Source organism: Serinus canaria, chromosome 1A (assembly GCF_022539315.1).
Source record: "Serinus canaria isolate serCan28SL12 chromosome 1A, serCan2020, whole genome shotgun sequence".
Lineage (NCBI taxonomy): Eukaryota > Metazoa > Chordata > Aves > Passeriformes > Fringillidae > Serinus > Serinus canaria.
The window spans coordinates 49,597,881-49,616,369 of NC_066314.1; the positions used below are offsets into that span (position 1 = coordinate 49,597,881).

General features: G+C 50.8%; 1 protein-coding gene across 3 annotated transcripts in view; it reads right to left on the minus strand.

Annotated features, from left to right (window-relative positions):
* The window catches only part of MICALL1 (MICAL like 1), a 21,841-nt gene extending 6,271 nt beyond the window's left edge, over nucleotides 1-15,570 (minus strand). For 2 of the 3 annotated variants that reach the window (XM_030238026.2, XM_018910409.3), the window contains exons 1-8: nucleotides 15,386-15,569; nucleotides 9,260-9,308; nucleotides 7,091-7,232; nucleotides 5,862-5,965; nucleotides 5,095-5,222; nucleotides 2,316-2,896; nucleotides 1,148-1,211; nucleotides 104-489 (exon numbers count right to left, since the gene is read on the minus strand). In XM_030238026.2, the coding sequence (XP_030093886.1) occupies nucleotides 104-489; nucleotides 1,148-1,211; nucleotides 2,316-2,896; nucleotides 5,095-5,222; nucleotides 5,862-5,965; nucleotides 7,091-7,232; nucleotides 9,260-9,308; nucleotides 15,386-15,531 (1,600 nt within the window). In that variant the 5' untranslated portion in view covers nucleotides 15,532-15,569. Of the gene's footprint in view, nucleotides 1-103; nucleotides 490-1,147; nucleotides 1,212-2,315; nucleotides 2,897-5,094; nucleotides 5,223-5,861; nucleotides 5,966-7,090; nucleotides 7,233-9,259; nucleotides 9,309-15,385 lie in introns of all 3 variants that reach the window. The other variant, XM_050984841.1, reaches the window with a different exon arrangement.
* Nucleotides 15,571-18,489: the final 2,919 nt, after the last annotated feature.

The window sequence follows — 18,489 nt, forward strand, 5'->3', positions numbered from 1 at the left end:
GCCTGGCCTGTCAAGGTGATGCAGAGGCACCTGGGAAGGGGGAACCTCCAAGGGGATGCACAGGGGCTGCAGAAGAGGGATAAAGGAGCGGGAGGAAGCTCACCTAGCGGGGAAGCACTGGGGGCTCGTGGAGCTGGCCGCTTCTTTGCCTTTGGACTGCTGGTAGGAGTGATGCCATACCAGGGGTGGAGAGGTTTGGCAGCAGTCTCGCTCTGCTCCTGCTCAGGTGTGCTCTTTTGGGTGTCAGCACTTTCCACTTCCTCCTCATCCTCTTCCTCAAAGGGGTTGTATGGTTTGGGCTCTGTGGTATCAGACCTGCTCTCCTCACTCCTGGCTTTCCCCACCTCCTCCCCATTCTCCTCCTCTGAAGTCCTACTTGGAGTCTCATGGCTGTTGCCTGGGGGAGGAGGGGGAGCTGGCTTCTTCTTTGGCTCTGCTTGCACTAAGGCTATCCACGGTGGGTCCTTGGCTCTTGCAGTACCTCCACCACTGGTAGAAGAGAAAGAGAAATCAAGATGGCAGAGAAAAGGTGGGGTGTCAAGGCACTGGAAAGGGACTTTGCCCTTGGGAGAAAGATGGAGCAGGATGTCTCCCATGCAGAAGCAGCTTTCTCATCCAAGGATGGCCCTAGGCTTCCCCAGACACAGTTTCTCACCCTCTGTGGGCAAACCTACAGGCCTTAGGGAAACACAGTCTGCCGACTTGCCTGCTGGGCCCAGTGTTTTGGTGTCTGAATATTACAGCCTTCATCTGCTAAGCAGTGGTAAAGGCTGAGTTTTATGGGCATAGCTGGTCTTCCCACCTTTCCCAGGACAAACCCTCCACAAGGCAGACAAATGTCCCATTCTCAACACCCACAAGCAGAGCCATTTCAGAAGGCATTTGGCAATCTGCCTGTGCCACAGAAACACCTTTCTGAAACTCTCAAACTCTTTACAATAAGAGAAAAATGCCCGGAGGGTACGGATGAACACTGTCAGCCTGACCATGCTGGGCTAGCTCCTATGGGAAAAGGAACCTGGTCAAAGCCTTCATCCTCCTAAGAGCAGGAGCTGATGGAGGTGGGAGAGAAGAGCACAGCTGTGCTGTCCCCATAGCACCACCTTACTATGGAGTTCTCAGGTGGTCTGCAAACAGAGGGACATACCGATCAGAGGAGCAGGGTCTCCCTCGAGGTTTTGGGACAGGGGGGCTGGTTTCAGGTACCTGACCTAGAAAGACATAGAGTCAGACTGTCACAATACCAAAGGGACATGAAGAAAGAGTTAAATCAACATAAGGCACCTTAGATACCTTCCCACAGGAAGGTGGCTATTCCCACTTCCTGAAGACCCCATGGCATTTCTCCCACAATTGATGCAGCCAGCTAACCATAAACATTCCCTTTGCTTTTTTCTCCCCACTTCTCCCTGGGAGCTGCACCTGGAGAACTGACATGCCCCTCTGTGCCCACACCTGCAAACTCCTCCAGCTCTACCAACTTCTCTCCTGTTGTGGTTTGAGAAGAAATGAAGGTTTTTTTGAGATAGTGTAGTTATGTTAATTAGTGTTTAGATTTTAATATTAGTACTTGGTTTGTTTACTAAGAACATAGATATGCTTTTGAGAACACAGGGGGTTAAAAGTTGTAAACTCTTAAGAGAATTTTTTTAAAAATTTTAGTTTTAGAAGAGAACAGACTTTTTTTTGCTTGGTTTTGAGCTGGGCGGGGGGAGGAGAGCTATGCGGTTGGAGAGAGGTAGGTTAAGTTTGGGCTGAAAGGTAGAAGAGTACTGCACTGTGAGGCTTTGGGCAGCTATTTTTTATTTTTCTTTTTTTCGGAGGGAGAGAGAGAGAGAACAGTTTGTGTTTGTGACAGCGCAGTTGGCGTAAAAGAAAAGGAGAGAGGTATTTAGCAAGGCAGTTAGCTGTGAGAGTTTATGAACTAAATTGGTAAAGTTTAAGACTTTTAATTCTTCTTGAGATAATGAAAATTTTATAAATGTTGATTTTTTTTTTAAGTTGATGAGATAGAGTGAGATAGTAAGAAAATAAGCAAGCTCAAACCATGACACCTCCTCACTGGCTTTCTGCCTTTGGAGAGTATGGAGAAGTACAAGGGAGCAGACAGGCAGGAAAATTAGTACTGCTCTCCTTACTATGGGGATGGCTGGCAATTGTTGGCAATCAAAGACCTGGTGTCTGAGCCCAAGATTTATTCGGAGGCAGAAGAGTGTCAGGCTGCAGAGAAGGAAGGGAACTCAGCCAACCTGCAGTCAAGCACCTCAGCCACGGAGATGTGGAGGGTAACCCCTGCCACCACCCTGCCCTCTTACCATTCACCATGCCAGGCCCACACTCGCTGCCCTCGCCCTGCAGAGTGGACCTGGGCCGGGGGACAGGGTGGGAGGCTGGAGGGGACAGGGCAGATGCATCAGTGGCCTTCCTTGGGGCTGGGGTGGGACGCGAGTCTCTGAGCCGTCCATCCAGCGAGCTGCCTTTCTCCTGGGTGAGCCCTGCAGGCTTGCTGGGGATTGGAGGCCTGGGAGGAGTTTGGGACACAGGTGCCCCACCGCCAGCATGAGCAGGGGCTGTTGGTGTCTCTGCTTTGCTGGCTGTGCTGTCCTTCTCTGGTAGGCCAGTAAGGCCCTCTGCAGGCGTAGAGGTCTCTGCCACACTCTCCTGGGAATCAGCATCATCCTTCCCCACCTCTGCTACTGCCTGGAGGGCATTTTCTCCCATGCTGTCAGCCCCAGTCTCAGTTCTTAGCTCTGGTGACTGTCGGTCTAGGCTGGCTCTCCTCTCTGCCTTCCCGCTCACGGCCAATTTACCACGATGCTGCGTGCAGACAAAAGTCCCTGCCTCTGACCCAGGCTTGTATGACCCCGGGAGCAGTGTGCTGGAGCATTCCTTACATCTGCCAATGAGAAGAGAGAGCACCATGAGATGGGGGATCCATCCTGCCCTTCACAGAAGGCAACACACCTGGAAGACCCTTGTAGGGACACAGAGTTAGTTCTTACCATTGCTATTAAATCCTAGAGTGCCCTTGGGGAAGTAATTCAGAAAATAAGTAGAGAAATGTAACCAGGCCACTGTAGGAACCCATGGCAAGTTCACAACTCAAACACTGCACACATATGGGTTCTTCCTTCATGTCAGAAAGGATTTAATTGATGTGGAAGGGTGACAGTTGGTATTGAAATATGGTGTGGTTTCCACACTTGGAATGGGGAGAGGGATCAACCATTCACAGACATGAAAGAGTGAATATCAATTGGAATTAGGGAGCAACTGGTTCAGAACTGGCACAGGGAGGCAACGGGCTGCCTTGTGGGGGCCAAGAGTCCTGGCATGTTAAAGAGCTGTCAGATACATTTGTTTGTAAAACAACCACTCCCCAATGCTGATTATTAAATAAAATTACATCCGTTTCTACTTGGGAAATGCCTGCATTGGAGGCTTCCAGAGTATTCAGGAGATGGAACACACAAGCCTGGCCTGGTCACATGCTCAGCCTCTGTAATGCTGACCATGGCATCCAGCTGGGCCACAGCATTTGGCTGAAAGGACAAGGGCCTTAGGCAGCAGGGCCATTCTTACACTCTGTTAAAATTGGGCTAATAGCTTCCCTGTCCTTTGCTGTCTGCCACATTTCCTTGGATCATCCCCTCTTCCCCCACTGAGCCTCTGAATGCTTCCTAATGAATCCCTCCAGGCACAAGCATGATACAAAGCACTGGCAACCAAGTCAGTCCTTCTCCACCTGGGAAGGGAGGTGGATAGCATACGTGAAAGACAGCCAAAGGCAAGGAGCTGATCAAGCACTCCCATGAAAACCAAGCTTGTTCCTTCTTGTCTGAATACCTGGTGCTTGCAGCAGCTGGCTGCCCTATGCTGCCAGCAGATAATTTTGGCAAGGAATTCTGCTCTGGGCACCCAGTTGACTGGGATTTCCTTTGAAATGGAGAGCAGAAGTATGAGGACATAGGGACTCTAGAGAGAAGGGGTAGGATGAAATGAGGAGGTGGAAAGCTCAGACAAGGGGAGAAAGTGGTTTGCTTTGGCTTTATGTCCATCAGCCCACAGGAACCACAGGATATTTCTGACCAAATACTGTCCATGAATCAGGACAGGAAAAAAAAAATACCCCAAACCAGAAAATAGACAAGAAAACAATCAGGAGGCAAAACATTTGGGATTAAATTACAGGGATCTCCCTGCTCAGTCTGAAGGGCTATGAGCTGTGCTATGGCAGACATGGCACCTCTCCTATTCCTGGCCCATGAGGACAGTGCAGGTTGCACCTGCACCCCAAAACTCCTGCTTTTGTCCCAGCTGCAGATGGGAAGCCTGATGGACCTCAGCTCAGCTGCCCTCCTGTGACACTGCTCCTACAGCACATTGCTAACTGGCTTAGGCAGGTGAATGAGGCCTCCCACATCTTCCCAGTGGCTCAATGCCTCTGACCAGATGCCAGCCCTTGTCCTGTGGCCCATGGGAGAGATCTCATTTCTTCATCATCACAGCAGGGAAAACAAAGTGAAATGATTTCACAGGTGCTGCAGGTAAGGACCTGTACTCAGGGAGTAGCCAGAGAGCTGCTCATTCCTCAGTTTGTTAACAGTCTACAGCTCTCCACATGCTCCCTGGGAGCTCAGCACCACCCAGGCAGCATTGAAGCCTGTATATCCAGTTAAGGATGTGGAGTGTAGTAGAAGGAGGTCTGTAGGATGATGTCATGGCTCAGACCTCAATGGAAGGGGATGGAGGGTGGTCCTGAGTAGGCAGGTGGTAAAGAGGTAGAGCATCCTTTTTTATGGAGGTGGGAGAAGCTTAAGAGGCTGGGATTCCAAGTAGGTGAAGTGGGAGAGCACAAGTCAGCAAGGGAGGTAGGGAGCAGGATAGGAATGGAGCACAGGGACACAAGAGGCCAATCAGACCTCTGGGACAGGGACTGGCAGGCAAATGGAACATCTTCACTCTCATTTCAAGCACTGTGGTCCATGTTCAATGTTGCCCAGGGACGCAGACACTCAAAGATGGGGTGCAGCAGGCCACAGACCCACCGTGTGCCAAGGAGAGGCTGCCCCAGCAGGCCTGGCCACGACCTACCTGAAGCACTGGCGGTGGTAGAGCTTGCCCTCGGCCAGGTAGCGCTGCACCAGGTGGACGTGCTGCTGGCAGGCTGCGCAGGTGCTGCTGAGCGTGCTGCGCTGGGGCCGCTCCAAGGGGGCTTCATCCTGGGACACAGCACAGGCAGCTCAGCCTGCTGTGGGAGCCACAGGCTGCTCCCCAGAGCACGCATTCTCCAGGGCAGCTGCTCCCTGGGCAAGGCCATCGTTGAGGGGCTGACCTCAGGGGCTGACAATGCACAGAACAGCTGCCCCCAAGCCTCTTCCCAAATTAGAAGGGGCCACTTCAAAAGGTGCCTCGGCCCTATCTACAGCTGAAGGGCTGTGGAAGGGACTAATCTATACCCCGTGCACCAGGGTCCTGCGAAACATTGAAAAATGTCCCATCCCAGACAACTGCTAAAAACTGAAATAAAAGGCATCTTTTCTGCCCTTCTAGTTCCACACTCCTGCTCTTTCCTCATCTACAGGGTTATCCCCCACATAGGAAGGACACCCAGCACCAATCTGCCCAACCTCTTGCCTGCTATGGACAAACTACAGTTCACAGACTCAGAGAAAAATTAGCCTCAGCTGGATCCCACAAGGAAATGAAATCCCAAACACCCCTCACTCCCAAAATACACAGGCAGGCCCCCTGCTGAGATCCATGGCTCTGTGACAGGCTTTTCCCCATTTCCTCACCCGCAGCACAGGGGGTACCACTGCCTCAGGCTGTCTTGGAAACTTTACCAAGAAATTAGGTACCTGTGGTGCTGAAGGACTCTCAACTGCAGGCAGAGGGGTCTTGTGGGACAGCAGAGGAGGAGAGGAGGCAGCAGTTGGTCGCTTCATAGGCGGAGGGACGCTGGCTGGAGGCAAGAGGGAAGGAGGATCAGGCGTGGAGAGCAGCAGTGACTCACACCACCCATGTGCGGGAAGGGGAGGGGAAAAAAAATAAAATCATCCAGCCTTGTGACATAAGATGAGACCTGCCTCTACCAAAACTTCAGTGCTTATTTTAGGTGGAAGAGACAAACACAGCCTAATAATGGGTCAGCTGTGAGGCTGCCAGCGAGCCTGGCCTGCTGTGGATCCCCTTCTGTGGCCCAGGGATGCCAGCCTCTCACTGTGATTTTATTTACTCATCACGTGCCACTTGGCTTCCTTGTAATTGACTCCCTAAGCAACGCTCAAAGCCCAGAGCAGCTGGGGTAGCTGCTGATGTATTGTGGTGACCCACTGGGCCCCAGGGCTTCCAGGCTGTCAGCAGGCCTGTGAGGCATCTCTTGCTGTCGGCGCTGGAGCTCACACACCAGTCCCCAGCAGGATTCCTTGTCTGGGTGACCAGCATCCCTGGAGAAGCATATACAACTGGAAGGATTTATCTGATGTTGTGGCTAGAGACTGAAACAGGGGAGACCTGGAGCTCTCATCTCCACCCAGCCAAAGGATGTCCGGCAAGAGCTGTCTCAAAGCACTCAGCTCAGGCTGAGTTGTAGGGACAGATGAGCTGTAGGGACAGATGAGCTGATTTGAAACATTCTAGCCTGGCTCCACTCCCTCTGTCCTCCACTTTACATGCACCTATGTCATAAAGATTAGCTGTGGGAGATGGGCTCCTACTTAGCTTTCTCCTATTTTAGTGGGATAGAGCAGATCACAAAGAGTTTTGGTGAGCACCAGGGGTGGTGGCCCAAGCCAAGTTGGCAGGAATGCAGTGCAGAGGGAGGAGAAAGGCGTTTCTTTTTCCACAGCTTGAGCTATTACATCACCCCACACCTCCTGTGAAACCTCACCCAAATGCACTCTCTCTTCCAAGCCCTCCTCAGGGGCACCAGCAAGATGCAGGAGAGGCAGGTACTACCTGCTCCTCTCCCCTTACCCACAAACCCAGCTCCCAGTTGCCACAGGAAGGAGGAAGCACAAGGCTGTGCCGGGTTTCCTGTACTCAAACAGGGGCAAACCGGAAGCCTGAGGGGTGGGAGGACACTCACCTTTGCTGGGGTTGCTGAAATGGTTGTAGTACTGAGACACGTAAGTCATGATGCTGAGGCAGTCAGGCACCTTCATGGAGACCATGTCATTGGGATCTAGCAGGGCTGGGATGCCCAGCTCCCGCTCTGCCAGCTCAAAGGCCTGCAAGAACAGCACAGAGGCATTAAGGAACGAAAACTGATGCTTCATGAAAAATAACAGAAATATCAAACTGGAAGGACCCCAGGGAAGGTTAAATACTGAGCCTATGGCATCCCTTACGGACAGAGGCTTCCAGACATGCTGCTTGACTAAAAAAAGTAGCAACAGAAGCAAGGTTCCCTTCAAGTTTTCACTGAGAAAAAACCTCAGTGTTTTTTCAGCTCAACCAGCAGTGCCCTCACGCAAGAACCTGGCACGGTCTTGGCTGGCACCACCAAGGGCCGAGGGCTGGCAGGTACTTCCAGTGACACTGAGCTCTACTGAGCAGCGTCCCCAGCCACCCAGAATGCTCACCCCACAGAAACACTGACTGCCCATCCTTTCATGCTCTGCAGTGCCCCAGCTTCCCCTCCCACGATCAACAGAGCCATCCCAGCTCAACATCCAGCACCCTGCTATGCACAAGTCAGTACTTCCAGTACTTTTCTGTGTCTGAGCAAGCAGAAACAAGGACACTGTGATAAGAAGCACCCATCTCCTCCAACTGCATACACAGCTACAAAAAGAAAGAATGCAAGAGAAAAAAAGCTGTTGAAGAGTTTCCCACTTGTCAGTGTGTGTGGATTACTGTCTCTACACTGGCCATCCCTCTGCTAAGCCAAGGGCAGCACACCCACAGTGATCTCCCAGGGACAGGGGTGCAAGACTATGGCAGGGACTGAAGAGAAGTAAGTCAGGAAGAGATGAGAGTGGTTTGGGCACTGAATGGTGAGGTACCAGGTGCACAGGTAAAGGTACTGGGTGTGGGTAAAGACTGAAGGTGCCTAGTGTCTGGGGCATGAGGTGCTGTGCAGGGTATGAGGTATAAAGGAAAGTATTGGAGAAACAAAAGAAAATGGATATTTGCAGTATCTAGTGGCATAGAAGTGGCCCCCATGGACATCCTGCTCTGCTCAGCCTGGCTTTAAACCAGTTGTCCAGACTGAGTCTTACTGAACACAAGGCTGCAAGGAGCAAGGAGAGAAGAGAGACCCCACCTGAGAGGTCTCTAATAGGACAAGATACGCATTGCATGGGTCTTGAATGGAAAAAGCTGCTAATGATTGCAAGGGGCCAACAGGTTAGGAAAGGACATGCCAGGACACAGCTGGACAGCCCTAACTCTGTAAATCCCAAATCACAGAATTACAGAATGGCTGGGGTTGAAAGAGACCTCAGACATCATCTAGTCCAAAAGGTGACACAAAATCACACCCAGCTGGGGTTTAAATATCCCCAGAGCAAGAGACTCCACTTCCTCTCTGGACAGCCTAGTCCAGTGCTCTGTCAACCTCACAGTAAAAAATGTTTTTCCTCATATTCAGCTGAGGAATTCCTGTAATTCAGTTTGTACCATTGCCCCTTCTCCTGTTGCTGGGCACCACTGAAGAGTCTGGCCTCTTCCTCGACATCCACCCTTAAGATATTTCCATGTAGCATAACTCATCTTGGGGAGGTGATGGGCCATGCCTTTCCACAGACTATCAGATGGAGCCTGCAGCAACTTGGTCTTTCTGTTATTTGAAAAAAGCAGGGCTGATCTGTCCTACACTAGCCCCTGGGGCTGGGACACCTCCCCATTCCACACTGCCTGCTTCTGCTACTGGCTCCAGCTGTCCCAAGCAGGAAGGGAACATTGCAGACCAGGGTCTAGCATGACCTTCCTCTCTGCTGATGCCTGAAGTAAAACTAGCTTCCAGCTTCCATTGCCTGCAAATCTGGAACAACTGAAGTCAAGATGTTGCACCATTTAAATCTTCACCTGAGATATTGTCTTGGCAACTATTAGGATAAACAGGCTGGAAGCTGATGTTTCAGATTCCCTCGTTCCCAGAGAAGCTCCTGCCTGTTACTTACAGAGATTTTTCTTATACCCTCAGCATTGTCACAAATTCCTCCCACACTACATGACCTCCATCGAGTCATTCTCACACAATTTCTTCCTTTTGTGCACTGCAGAACAGTGCACAAGTTCTTAAGGAACTTACCAAGCGATTATTCTCATAGACGTCATCCTTGGAGAGAGAATCAAAGTCTCTGAAATGAGAAAGCACAAAATAGCCACATGAAGTGCAGAAGGAAAAGTGCCCCAATGCCATCACACGTAGATTCCCAGGACAGTCAACCTTACAACAACTCAACACATAAGATCCTAGATAAACAAAACCTTGGCAAAGCAGATTTCAGGTTTTAACGGGACAAGGAAATCAAAGGGAAATTGCAATTAAAAAAAGAAAGCGAGTCCTAAATGGGTGGTGACCAGGAAATCAAAATGTATTCTTGTCTCTTGTTACCCGCTTCTGCCCTTGAGATTAAAGGCTGCAGAAACACCAGGGCCATGTTTCAATTAGCACCACACACTGCTGCACCAAACACTGCACGACATGACCCCAAACTTGCTTTTCCAAGGCCACTGGCACAACAGTGGTGGATGGGGATACAGATCCCTCACCTCAAAAGAAAGAAGGGACAGATACAGGTGGCTCTATGAGGATCCTCAGACAAACCTCCCTGCACCACCTTAAGGAATCTGGGGTGACACAGAAGATCTTCAACTGCACTTCTGTCCTTGTTTTCCCCCAAACATTCACAGTGCACAACAAATCATCCTCAGCTGCAGCCCTTGGAGCTGAATGCAAGGTGCTCAAGGCACAAAGAGGAATCCCAGCAGCCTCCAACCCAGGGGATCCGTTTGTGGCAACCCATTTCACTTGTTCCCCTGGAGCCCTCTGGGGGTTCAACCTGGCCACAGGGACTGATTAGCTGCCTTCACCAGGGAAGCAGAGGGCAGAAAGTTAAAGCAGTCTGCAGGCTTTCAAAAGAGGAGGAGAAATGCAGGAAGGAGTTAGTTATGCCTTCTGCATGTGTGTGTGGGTACAACGTGTGAAAACAGCATCACACTGCATTGCTTACAGCTCCTTCCTGCCAAGGATCTCAGCTTTGTTACAAAAAACTCATGCAGCAGCTAGCTGGATTCATGGGAGGAGGCAGTCCAGAGAGGTCTAGGGTCAAGCAAAGCCACCTCAATCGACCACAGAGACTGCCAAAGCTTGGGAGATCAACACAGAAGGACAATTCAGACTAGAGGAGGGAATGCATTCCCCACCTCGAAGGTGGTGTGCAGGATCCAGGTGAGGTGGCACCATGCACCTGCAGAGAGGGGCTACATGAACCTCCTTCCTCCATCCCCCTCTGGATCTTACTGCCTTTTCCTGGAACACCAACACAACCTGTCCTGGCGCCACACAGCAGGGCAGCCAGCCCCGTCTTGAAGCCCTTCAGCCGCTTTCCCAAAGCTGCAGAGGAAGTCTGTGATGAGCTCAGGAAGGTTTTCCCAGCTGCCTACACCACCATAAAATTACACTTCCTCCCTTCAAAAGCAAGAGGCTGCTGGTGCTGTTTCCTCACAGACGAACGAAGCTGCAGCCGCTCACTACTGCAGGAACAAATGCAGCAGACACACAGAAAGGTGGGCTGGATGTACAGCTCTGTTACCTTCCTGAAAGCTCAAGTGAATACATGTACACAGCTCAGACTGCTCAAAATACCACAACTTTTCCTTCTCTACATGCTGGTGAGCAAAAGCTTCAGCTGCAGCCTATGCTTTAATGTAAAAACCACTGCCATTTTTGTAATTATAACTAATCTCCACTAGGAGATGTTTTTTCCCTAAGTTTTTGTTTTGTTTTTGCCAAGAGAAGTCCTTTAACCTTGCAGTATTTTTTTTTCCTTTTAAAGAAAAATGCCAACTTGGAACACAGGCAAAGTTATATATCAACTGCCCTCTAAACATTCATGACCTTCATTTTGAATGCCTTCACTTTCAGGATATGGGAGTGGTGTAGCTGGAAGCTGGAAGACTCCTTGGTGGGCTGGGCTGGGAGAGTATTTTCTGACAGACAAAACATCACTTCCATTCCACTCTGCCCCAGCAAACCAAAAGCTGTTTTAGTACACCAAGGCAACTCCATTAGGAAAAGCAGATGCCAGCAGAGAGGACGTGACGCTCAAGAGGTATCGAGGGGTTACCAAGCAGCAAGGGAATAGAAGATTCTTTTCCACTAATGTAGGATTGCAGGCTCAGCTTTATCTGAGATGTTGAAGTCCATCAGTACATGGCCCCAGGGATGAGTTTATTCAGTTCCTCTCCACTGCATTTTCCAGCTCCCTCTCTGAGAAGCCAAGTAGGACCACACTGACCTGTGTTGCTCCTGACATGAGCACTCCCATATGCCATTTGGTCACATGGCATCCCTGTGGCTCCAGGCAAGCTCCCAGTACCGATGTGCAAGGAGGATGGCCTCTCAGGCACAGGGACAAGTCACTCCAGACACACCCCTTTCTCCTCTATAAGCTGTCTCCTCTGCAGAGAGCCCAGAACTTGCCATCTCGCAGTTCTGTGTGGCTGCACGTCACATTATTTCCTTGCCCTGATCTCAGCAGTCTCTCATCCAGCCCTGCTCAGGCTCCTCTCCTGCCAGTATACCCATCCAAGGGACTGGATGGAAGAACAGGCAGGACTCTGGCTATCCCAGCTGAACAATTGTCTTGACTCAGCAAACCCCAGTGTTGTACCATATCCTGGAGTAATATTCTATGCAAATAACATCCCAAGCACTTACCTAATTAGATACATGCAGAGCCACTAAGCACTCCAGGGTTTAGGGCAGCTGCCAGGGAGTACAGCAGATCCAGGGAAGGGGGAAGGGTGTGCTGTACAGCTAAAACCAGAGCAAATTCCTGGATTCCTCAAATATAAATCATGAGCACTTTAAGGCAGTGCCACATAATAAGCCATTCAGCTTTCCAGGTCTTGTCAGGGAAAAGCAGACAGTACATGGGAAGGAACAAACAAGATTTGTGATCCTGCCTGTAACCAAACCCACAGCTCTAGGGACACAAAACAGCGTTTCTAAAACAACTCTCATCTCCTGTTATCCTCAAGCCTCCATCTCTCCCAACACTCCAAAGGCATGTGCCATACTCCTTTATTCTCACCCCTGAATGCCAAGATCCTTCCCTGCATGCCAGGGAGGCTGTACAGTTTGAGATGCTGAAAGATGCTCTTTGCTTCATTAATCTGTAGCAAATGCCTTGTAAACACTAATTTCATGCTTCAGATTTCTAGAGCACTGAGCAAACTAACTCATTAATCCCCATAGTCCACTGTCAAGTTGGTCTGGCTGTTGACAGCTTAACTGAAAAGAGAAGAGAAGAGATTAAATGCCTCATCTCCAGATCACACAGCCAGCAGCACAGTCAGAGGCTAAATCCAAGTTTCCCATTTCCCTGACTGGGACAGCGAGGTAACGAAGCCAAGTGAAGTGCCTACAACAATGGAGTCAGGGATTTTTATCTGCACGGTTCAACACACAGGTCCTGGAGGTATGCACCTCATTCATGGTGGTCACTTCAAGACACCTTTAACTGAATTCAGCAGACACTGAGGAATTCCAGTCTACTTCTTTCAAAAAGCCCAAATCTATAGTGCTTCCAAGAGCTCTGCAGGAGCTGCTCTAAAGCTCTCCAGGGCAGCACATCCCTCTGATACCAATTTGCCTTATTCCATGGTGACTGTGTTCAAATCAGGAGTCATGCAGAAAACTGTCCTCAGTCTCACTTACCCATAGGGTCCTTCATGACAGCCTCTTCCTCAGTGTGTTCCCTCCAAGCACAGCAGCACAACAGTGGTGCACCCAGGAAAGGTCAGAAAACTGGGATAGGCTGACAGCCACCACAGCAGCATTGCCCAGGGGATCAGGGTGGCAGTGGAGTGGTGTCACACAGGTAGAGAAGAGCTTCAACTCAGCTCTCCCATGGATGTGCCCATTCCTCCTCTCTGCAATCCCAGGAGAAGCCAGCAGGAAGCAGGGAAGCTGAGGAATTGGCAGTTCTGTGGAGCTCAGAGGAACTCCAGCCTTTGGGGAGCAGCGCAGCTGTCTCATGCGGGCCAGGAGAGCCCCGCACAAAGGAAGACCACACAAGGTCAGAAAGGCATTGCAGATCCCTGCCAAGTCCCATTACTGCACTGACTGAAAGCACTTTAGAAGAAAAGAAGGGCAACCACTTTTCCTCTGCTGTCAGGAGATTTACTGCCTCTGATCCAATCTTCCTACTTCCAAATCGGGACAGGCTGAAGAAGCTGGAATCAGATGAAATGATGCTGCTTTCCTGACAGTCTGAAAATCCTTCTACAACATGCCATGTCCTTGTAAGGCCCTGGGCCTTGTCTCTACAATGCAGCTCGTGCAGAGGACCTGTGAAGCACATAGTTAGGACATCTGCAAGGAGCAGATTTAAGCCCACTGACAACTTAAGAGCAGCAGCCTCTGCTTTAATGGGATGGCAAATATGGTTAATGGGAAACCATCAGGTGGTTTTAGTGGTATTTATCATAAGCTTTTACTGAACCTCTGCTTTTCAGTTCCCAGCTGCTGTGCCTTTTACAAAAGAAAAATTATAATTGCAAGTGCTCCTGTCCTTAATTTGCCTCTTCCCACCCAACAGCCTTGTAACTGGGACCATTTTCAGAGGCTCCATTCTAGCTAGTCAGAGTGAGCCATACCATCCAAGAGCTGCAGGACACAAGACCACATAGCTCCCTCAAGACCCAGAGATGTGATGCAAAGACATCGAATGTCATGGCCCTCAGTCATTCCAGAGCACCATGCTGAGGGTTTTGGGGCAACCACCTGAAATACTGCAGGCAGCAGTTCAGTTTCCAGCCTACCTGCTCAGCTTTAGCTTGTAAGGACACCAGCCTGTTCCACTCCCTCATGGCCACCGCAGCTCCACAGGGCAGTCACAGCCAACCCTCTGCCTGCCAGAGGCTGCCATCATGGCAAAAGGCCTTCCTGAGGCCAGCTCAGGAAAGAGAACTTGGTCAGTATGGGCAGCCTCAGAGGAAGAACCACCAACCCCAGAGCAGAACATGACGGGATGCATCACCCCTGCGGCTTTAGAAGCAGACTGAGGAGCGCACATGCCGCAGGCACAGCGAGCTGGGGCGATGCCTACCTGCCCTACAAGGGCTCCCAGGGATTAGAGCAGATGGGCGCCGGATTCCCAGCACTGCCGGGGCACACAGGGTTACAGTGCAGGTCGGGGCAGATTCCTTCCAGCGGCTCAGCCAGTTTCTCCAGCCTGACACGCGCCCCCAAGCAATCCCAAACTCACTGTCTGCCTCCTGAAACTCACCTTCCCCCCCAGAGACACCCAAATTGGGGGAGGCTAGAGAGGATCAACACCCCTACTTGCTTTTTCTACCTCCTGCTTTCACTGTGGCATTCAGAGAAAACAAGCTAGAAGCAAACGCAAGCAGCAACCTGGTCCAGGCCTCTACAGTTTTCAGTGGCTGCCTCTGGGAATGTCCCTGTGCAGGACAGGCCTCTGGCCCTCCTGAAGTGGGAAAACTCACCTCTTGCTGAGGCAAAACACTCCCGCACCCAGATACCAACACTGTGTCTCTTCTCCAGTAGGCACCACTCCCATTAGGGCACACAGACCTAGTCCACCTCCATGCTCTCACCACCCTTCTATCACAGGACTTCTGCTAACCCTGACCTTGACAGGTCAGCAGAACCAGGTCAGAAGGTCGTTTGCTGAAACACAGACTGATAGTTTGGCTTGGAAGGGACCTGAAAGATCATCTGATTCCAGCCCTGCTGCCATGGGCAGGGAAACCTTCCAGCGGACCAAGATGCTTAGAGCTCCTTACAATCTGGCTTTGAGCACTGCCTGGGAATATGGAATTCTTCATTCCCAGTACCCAACTATTTCTCGACAGCATCTTCTTCAGCGCATCCCCTACCAGCACATCAGCGCAACAGAGACACAAATGCTCTCTGAGCCCCTCATGTCCACGCTCAGGGAGCTTCCCTGCCAGTCAGCCTGGAGCCGTTTCCCACGGCTCCTCCATCCCCCCAAAACCCTGTGAGCCCCCCGTGATCGCTGCTGAGCACAGGCGGCGCAACCCCTCCAGAGAGGGGGGTCCCGAGGGTCCCGCGCCCCAAACCTCCGCGCCCCCCGCTCCTCCTGCCAAGCAGCGCCCGCGGCGGCAGCCGGGGCCCCGCGGCGCCCCGTCCGAGCGGCGGCAAGGCGCGGCCTGCACTCACAGGAGGTCGGGCCGGTGGCGGTGCAGGATGGCGCAGAAGGCCAGTCCGTCGCGGAACGAGGTGCTGAGGTCGCGGATCTCCACGCCGCGGTAGCCCTCGCACTGCCGGCGGCACCAGGCTTGCAGGGCGCCCCGCGGACCCGACATCGGGGCGGCCGCTCCCCGCGCCGCCGCCGCCGCCGCCAGCGCGGGGCCGGGCGGGGCCTCCCGGGGCGGGGCTCCGGGGGCGGGGCCCGCACACGCCGCGGAAGCTCCCGGGCCCCCGGGCTCAGCGCTTCCCGGAGAGCAGGGCGGCCTGCTGGGGAGAGCACGCTCTCCCACCTCGGGGAAAGAGTTCGGCCTGAATACAACTTAAATTCAACTAGATTAAAAACCACTCGGCAGCGTGATTTCTGAAACCCTCTCAGGCTTAGACAGAAGCTGCTCCAGGCAGAAGCAGTCCTCAGCAGTCCTAGGGGCATAAGCAGTGGAGTATATCTGGGACATAGGTGGTTCCCAGGTTAGGCTCAGGGCCAAGGAGAGCTTTGAAGATCAAGACACTTGGAGTCACAGGCAGCGCTTCACAGGAAGCCCTGGAAGACGCGGAGGAAGAGTGTGCTACAATCTCAGGAACCCACAACATCGAGGCGATGGATTGTCAGGAGAGCTGGCGTGCACGCTCCGAGCGATGGCTTGACAAGGGGGAGAAGCACACTATTAAAGGCTACATTATTTGGCTTAACTTTCTTTTCACCTCCAACAGCTACCTCTATGGAAGACCAAACCATCACACTGATGTTGAGCTTATTGCTGCCAGTTCCAAATCTTTGAGTCCATTCTCTGTAGTTATTTTGTATGGGCTCTACACTCCTTCCTTCACTCAGATTTCATCAGTAGTACCCTCTTTCTTCTACTCCACTGTTCTTTCCATCAGTCTACAGTCCCTGAACAAGTGAAAAATAAATTCTCTGACTGGTTTGTACAATCTCCCCACTCTGTGCTCGAGATAAGCTGTGTCGTAAATCACAAGAAAAACTACTCTGTAAGCAAAAAAAGGAAATGAAACATTGTGTCAGTTTTGTAATGACTGTGCTGGCTATTCAGCATCCCCCGAGCTGCCTGACAGCGTCTTCCTGATGTATCCTAAGGGACAGCAGGATGAGGGAAGTTTTCTTGAGTTTTCCAGGTTCCATAATTACACTCACCCCTTCACAACTGTAGGTCAGAGACAGAGGCACAGAGCACATGACCCTGCACTGTGGTTCCCTCTGACAAAACCATTTTGTCCATCTCCACTCACCTATCCCTGCTGCAGCAGGCGAGGCTGGAGCTCTAGCCATCCCCACCTCCCTCTGGAGCGCCTTCCCAGCACCAGTGGAGCTCTGTTGATGCTGCTGAACACCCTGCATTCCTCCAGCCTCAAGCAGTGCCAGGCACCGCAGCTCGCTGAGCCCATCTTTCCACCCAGTGAGAGCTGCAAGCTCCTCCTGGCTTCATTCCACCAAGTGCCAGTCCTGCTCAGTTAACCTTCCGCAGTCCCTCAGAGGCGCAGAGCCAGGGACATCAGTGCACGGTCTCTGTGCACCCTTTGGAAACTGCTCTGGCAGATGGAAACAAAGCAGCAGCATATTCACAGACCTGAGAACAGCCTGTAACCACTGGAGTGTTTCAGATGATACAGATATGCATTAAAAATCTCTAATTCCGACATGCCAAGCAGATATTAAAATCCCAGCAACACGCTGGATTTTTTGCTATGCTATGAACCAGAACTGATTATGGAGATACCTGCCAGGGTTCTCATGTTGTGTATAACGTCTACCTGAGCACTTCCTGGGAAAGATTTAGGCTTTGGATAGAAGAAAGTAGGGCAGTTGCGGTTGACAGGTATGCTTATTGTGCTGCTGTTAGCAAATACACAGAAGGAAAGTGCCAGCCCTAAAATCAAAAAGGAGCAGATTCTGCTTGATGTGAACACAGGTTCCCATGGGCTGCTGCAATGCGGTGGCATCTCAATCCTTTAATGAATGATATGGCTGCCTCAAGCCCTTCAGAACTGGAGACAGTGAGCTCCTAGCATCCATAACACCAACACTGGCAGCTAGGAAGCCAACAGAAATTGCTCTTTTAGTCTCAGTGTGCTGCCCGTACTGCCCGAGTTACTTTGTGATGGGAAACAGAGTTTACTTTTGAGCAGTATCTAGGACACTGGAAACTTGACCCTCATTCAAACACAGAATATAATCCAACAAAGGCTAATTATTCCCTTTGTTTAAACAGCATCACACACAGAGCCAAACTGGACAGCTAGGACACCTCTCTCAGTGGAAAGGAATGAGAGGGAGAGGTACAAAGAGGCAGATGGTGTATCTGAAACACACTTTGTGTAGCTTTCTATTACACAAGCAGGTTTTCCTCTTACACCTGTTTCTACCACTCAAACACCAAACTATTTAAAGATGGCAAAAGGGAGAGAGGCTGTGGAGGGATGTGATTCATTCTTTTCATTCTCTTCCCCAATACTTGTAGGTCCTTGATTCCCTTATACATGACTCGTTTTCAGCCTTTTCCCCTCTTTTTTTCAAGCCACTACAAATTTGTAGCTGGAGAGCAGGGAAAATTTGCATTTAAAAGGTTTTAATAAATTAAAGACCCTCGGGGAGTTTTCCAGAGAAACTGAACTCAATTAAATTAAGGGCCAGGTCTCGGGCATCATTCTGCTGAAATAAAACACATCCTCCAGCAAGGACATTTCACCAGACAACTAGTTAATATTGGTTCAATGTTTACAAAAATTCTCCCCACTCCTTTAAAAACATGACAATCCACTTTGGAGCATTTCTACTCCATAGCAACTAAAATAAAATAGAGGGGAGGAAAGGCAAAAATGCAACCTTCTAAGAATGTAATTACAACTCAGGTCTATTCACTGCAAGGAGTAAAAGCTGAAGGAATAGCATTAGCTTACATCTCTTCTCAAAATCCTGCGAAGGCACTGTAGAACAGCTCATTTTGTTCCTGTCAATCAGCCCTGCAGCCTCCCCTATTATTTGCTGTGCATGGTGAATGTACAGAGCACCTAAACAGATCTGCTCCCTATTGTGACCTACAACATGCATCAACAAG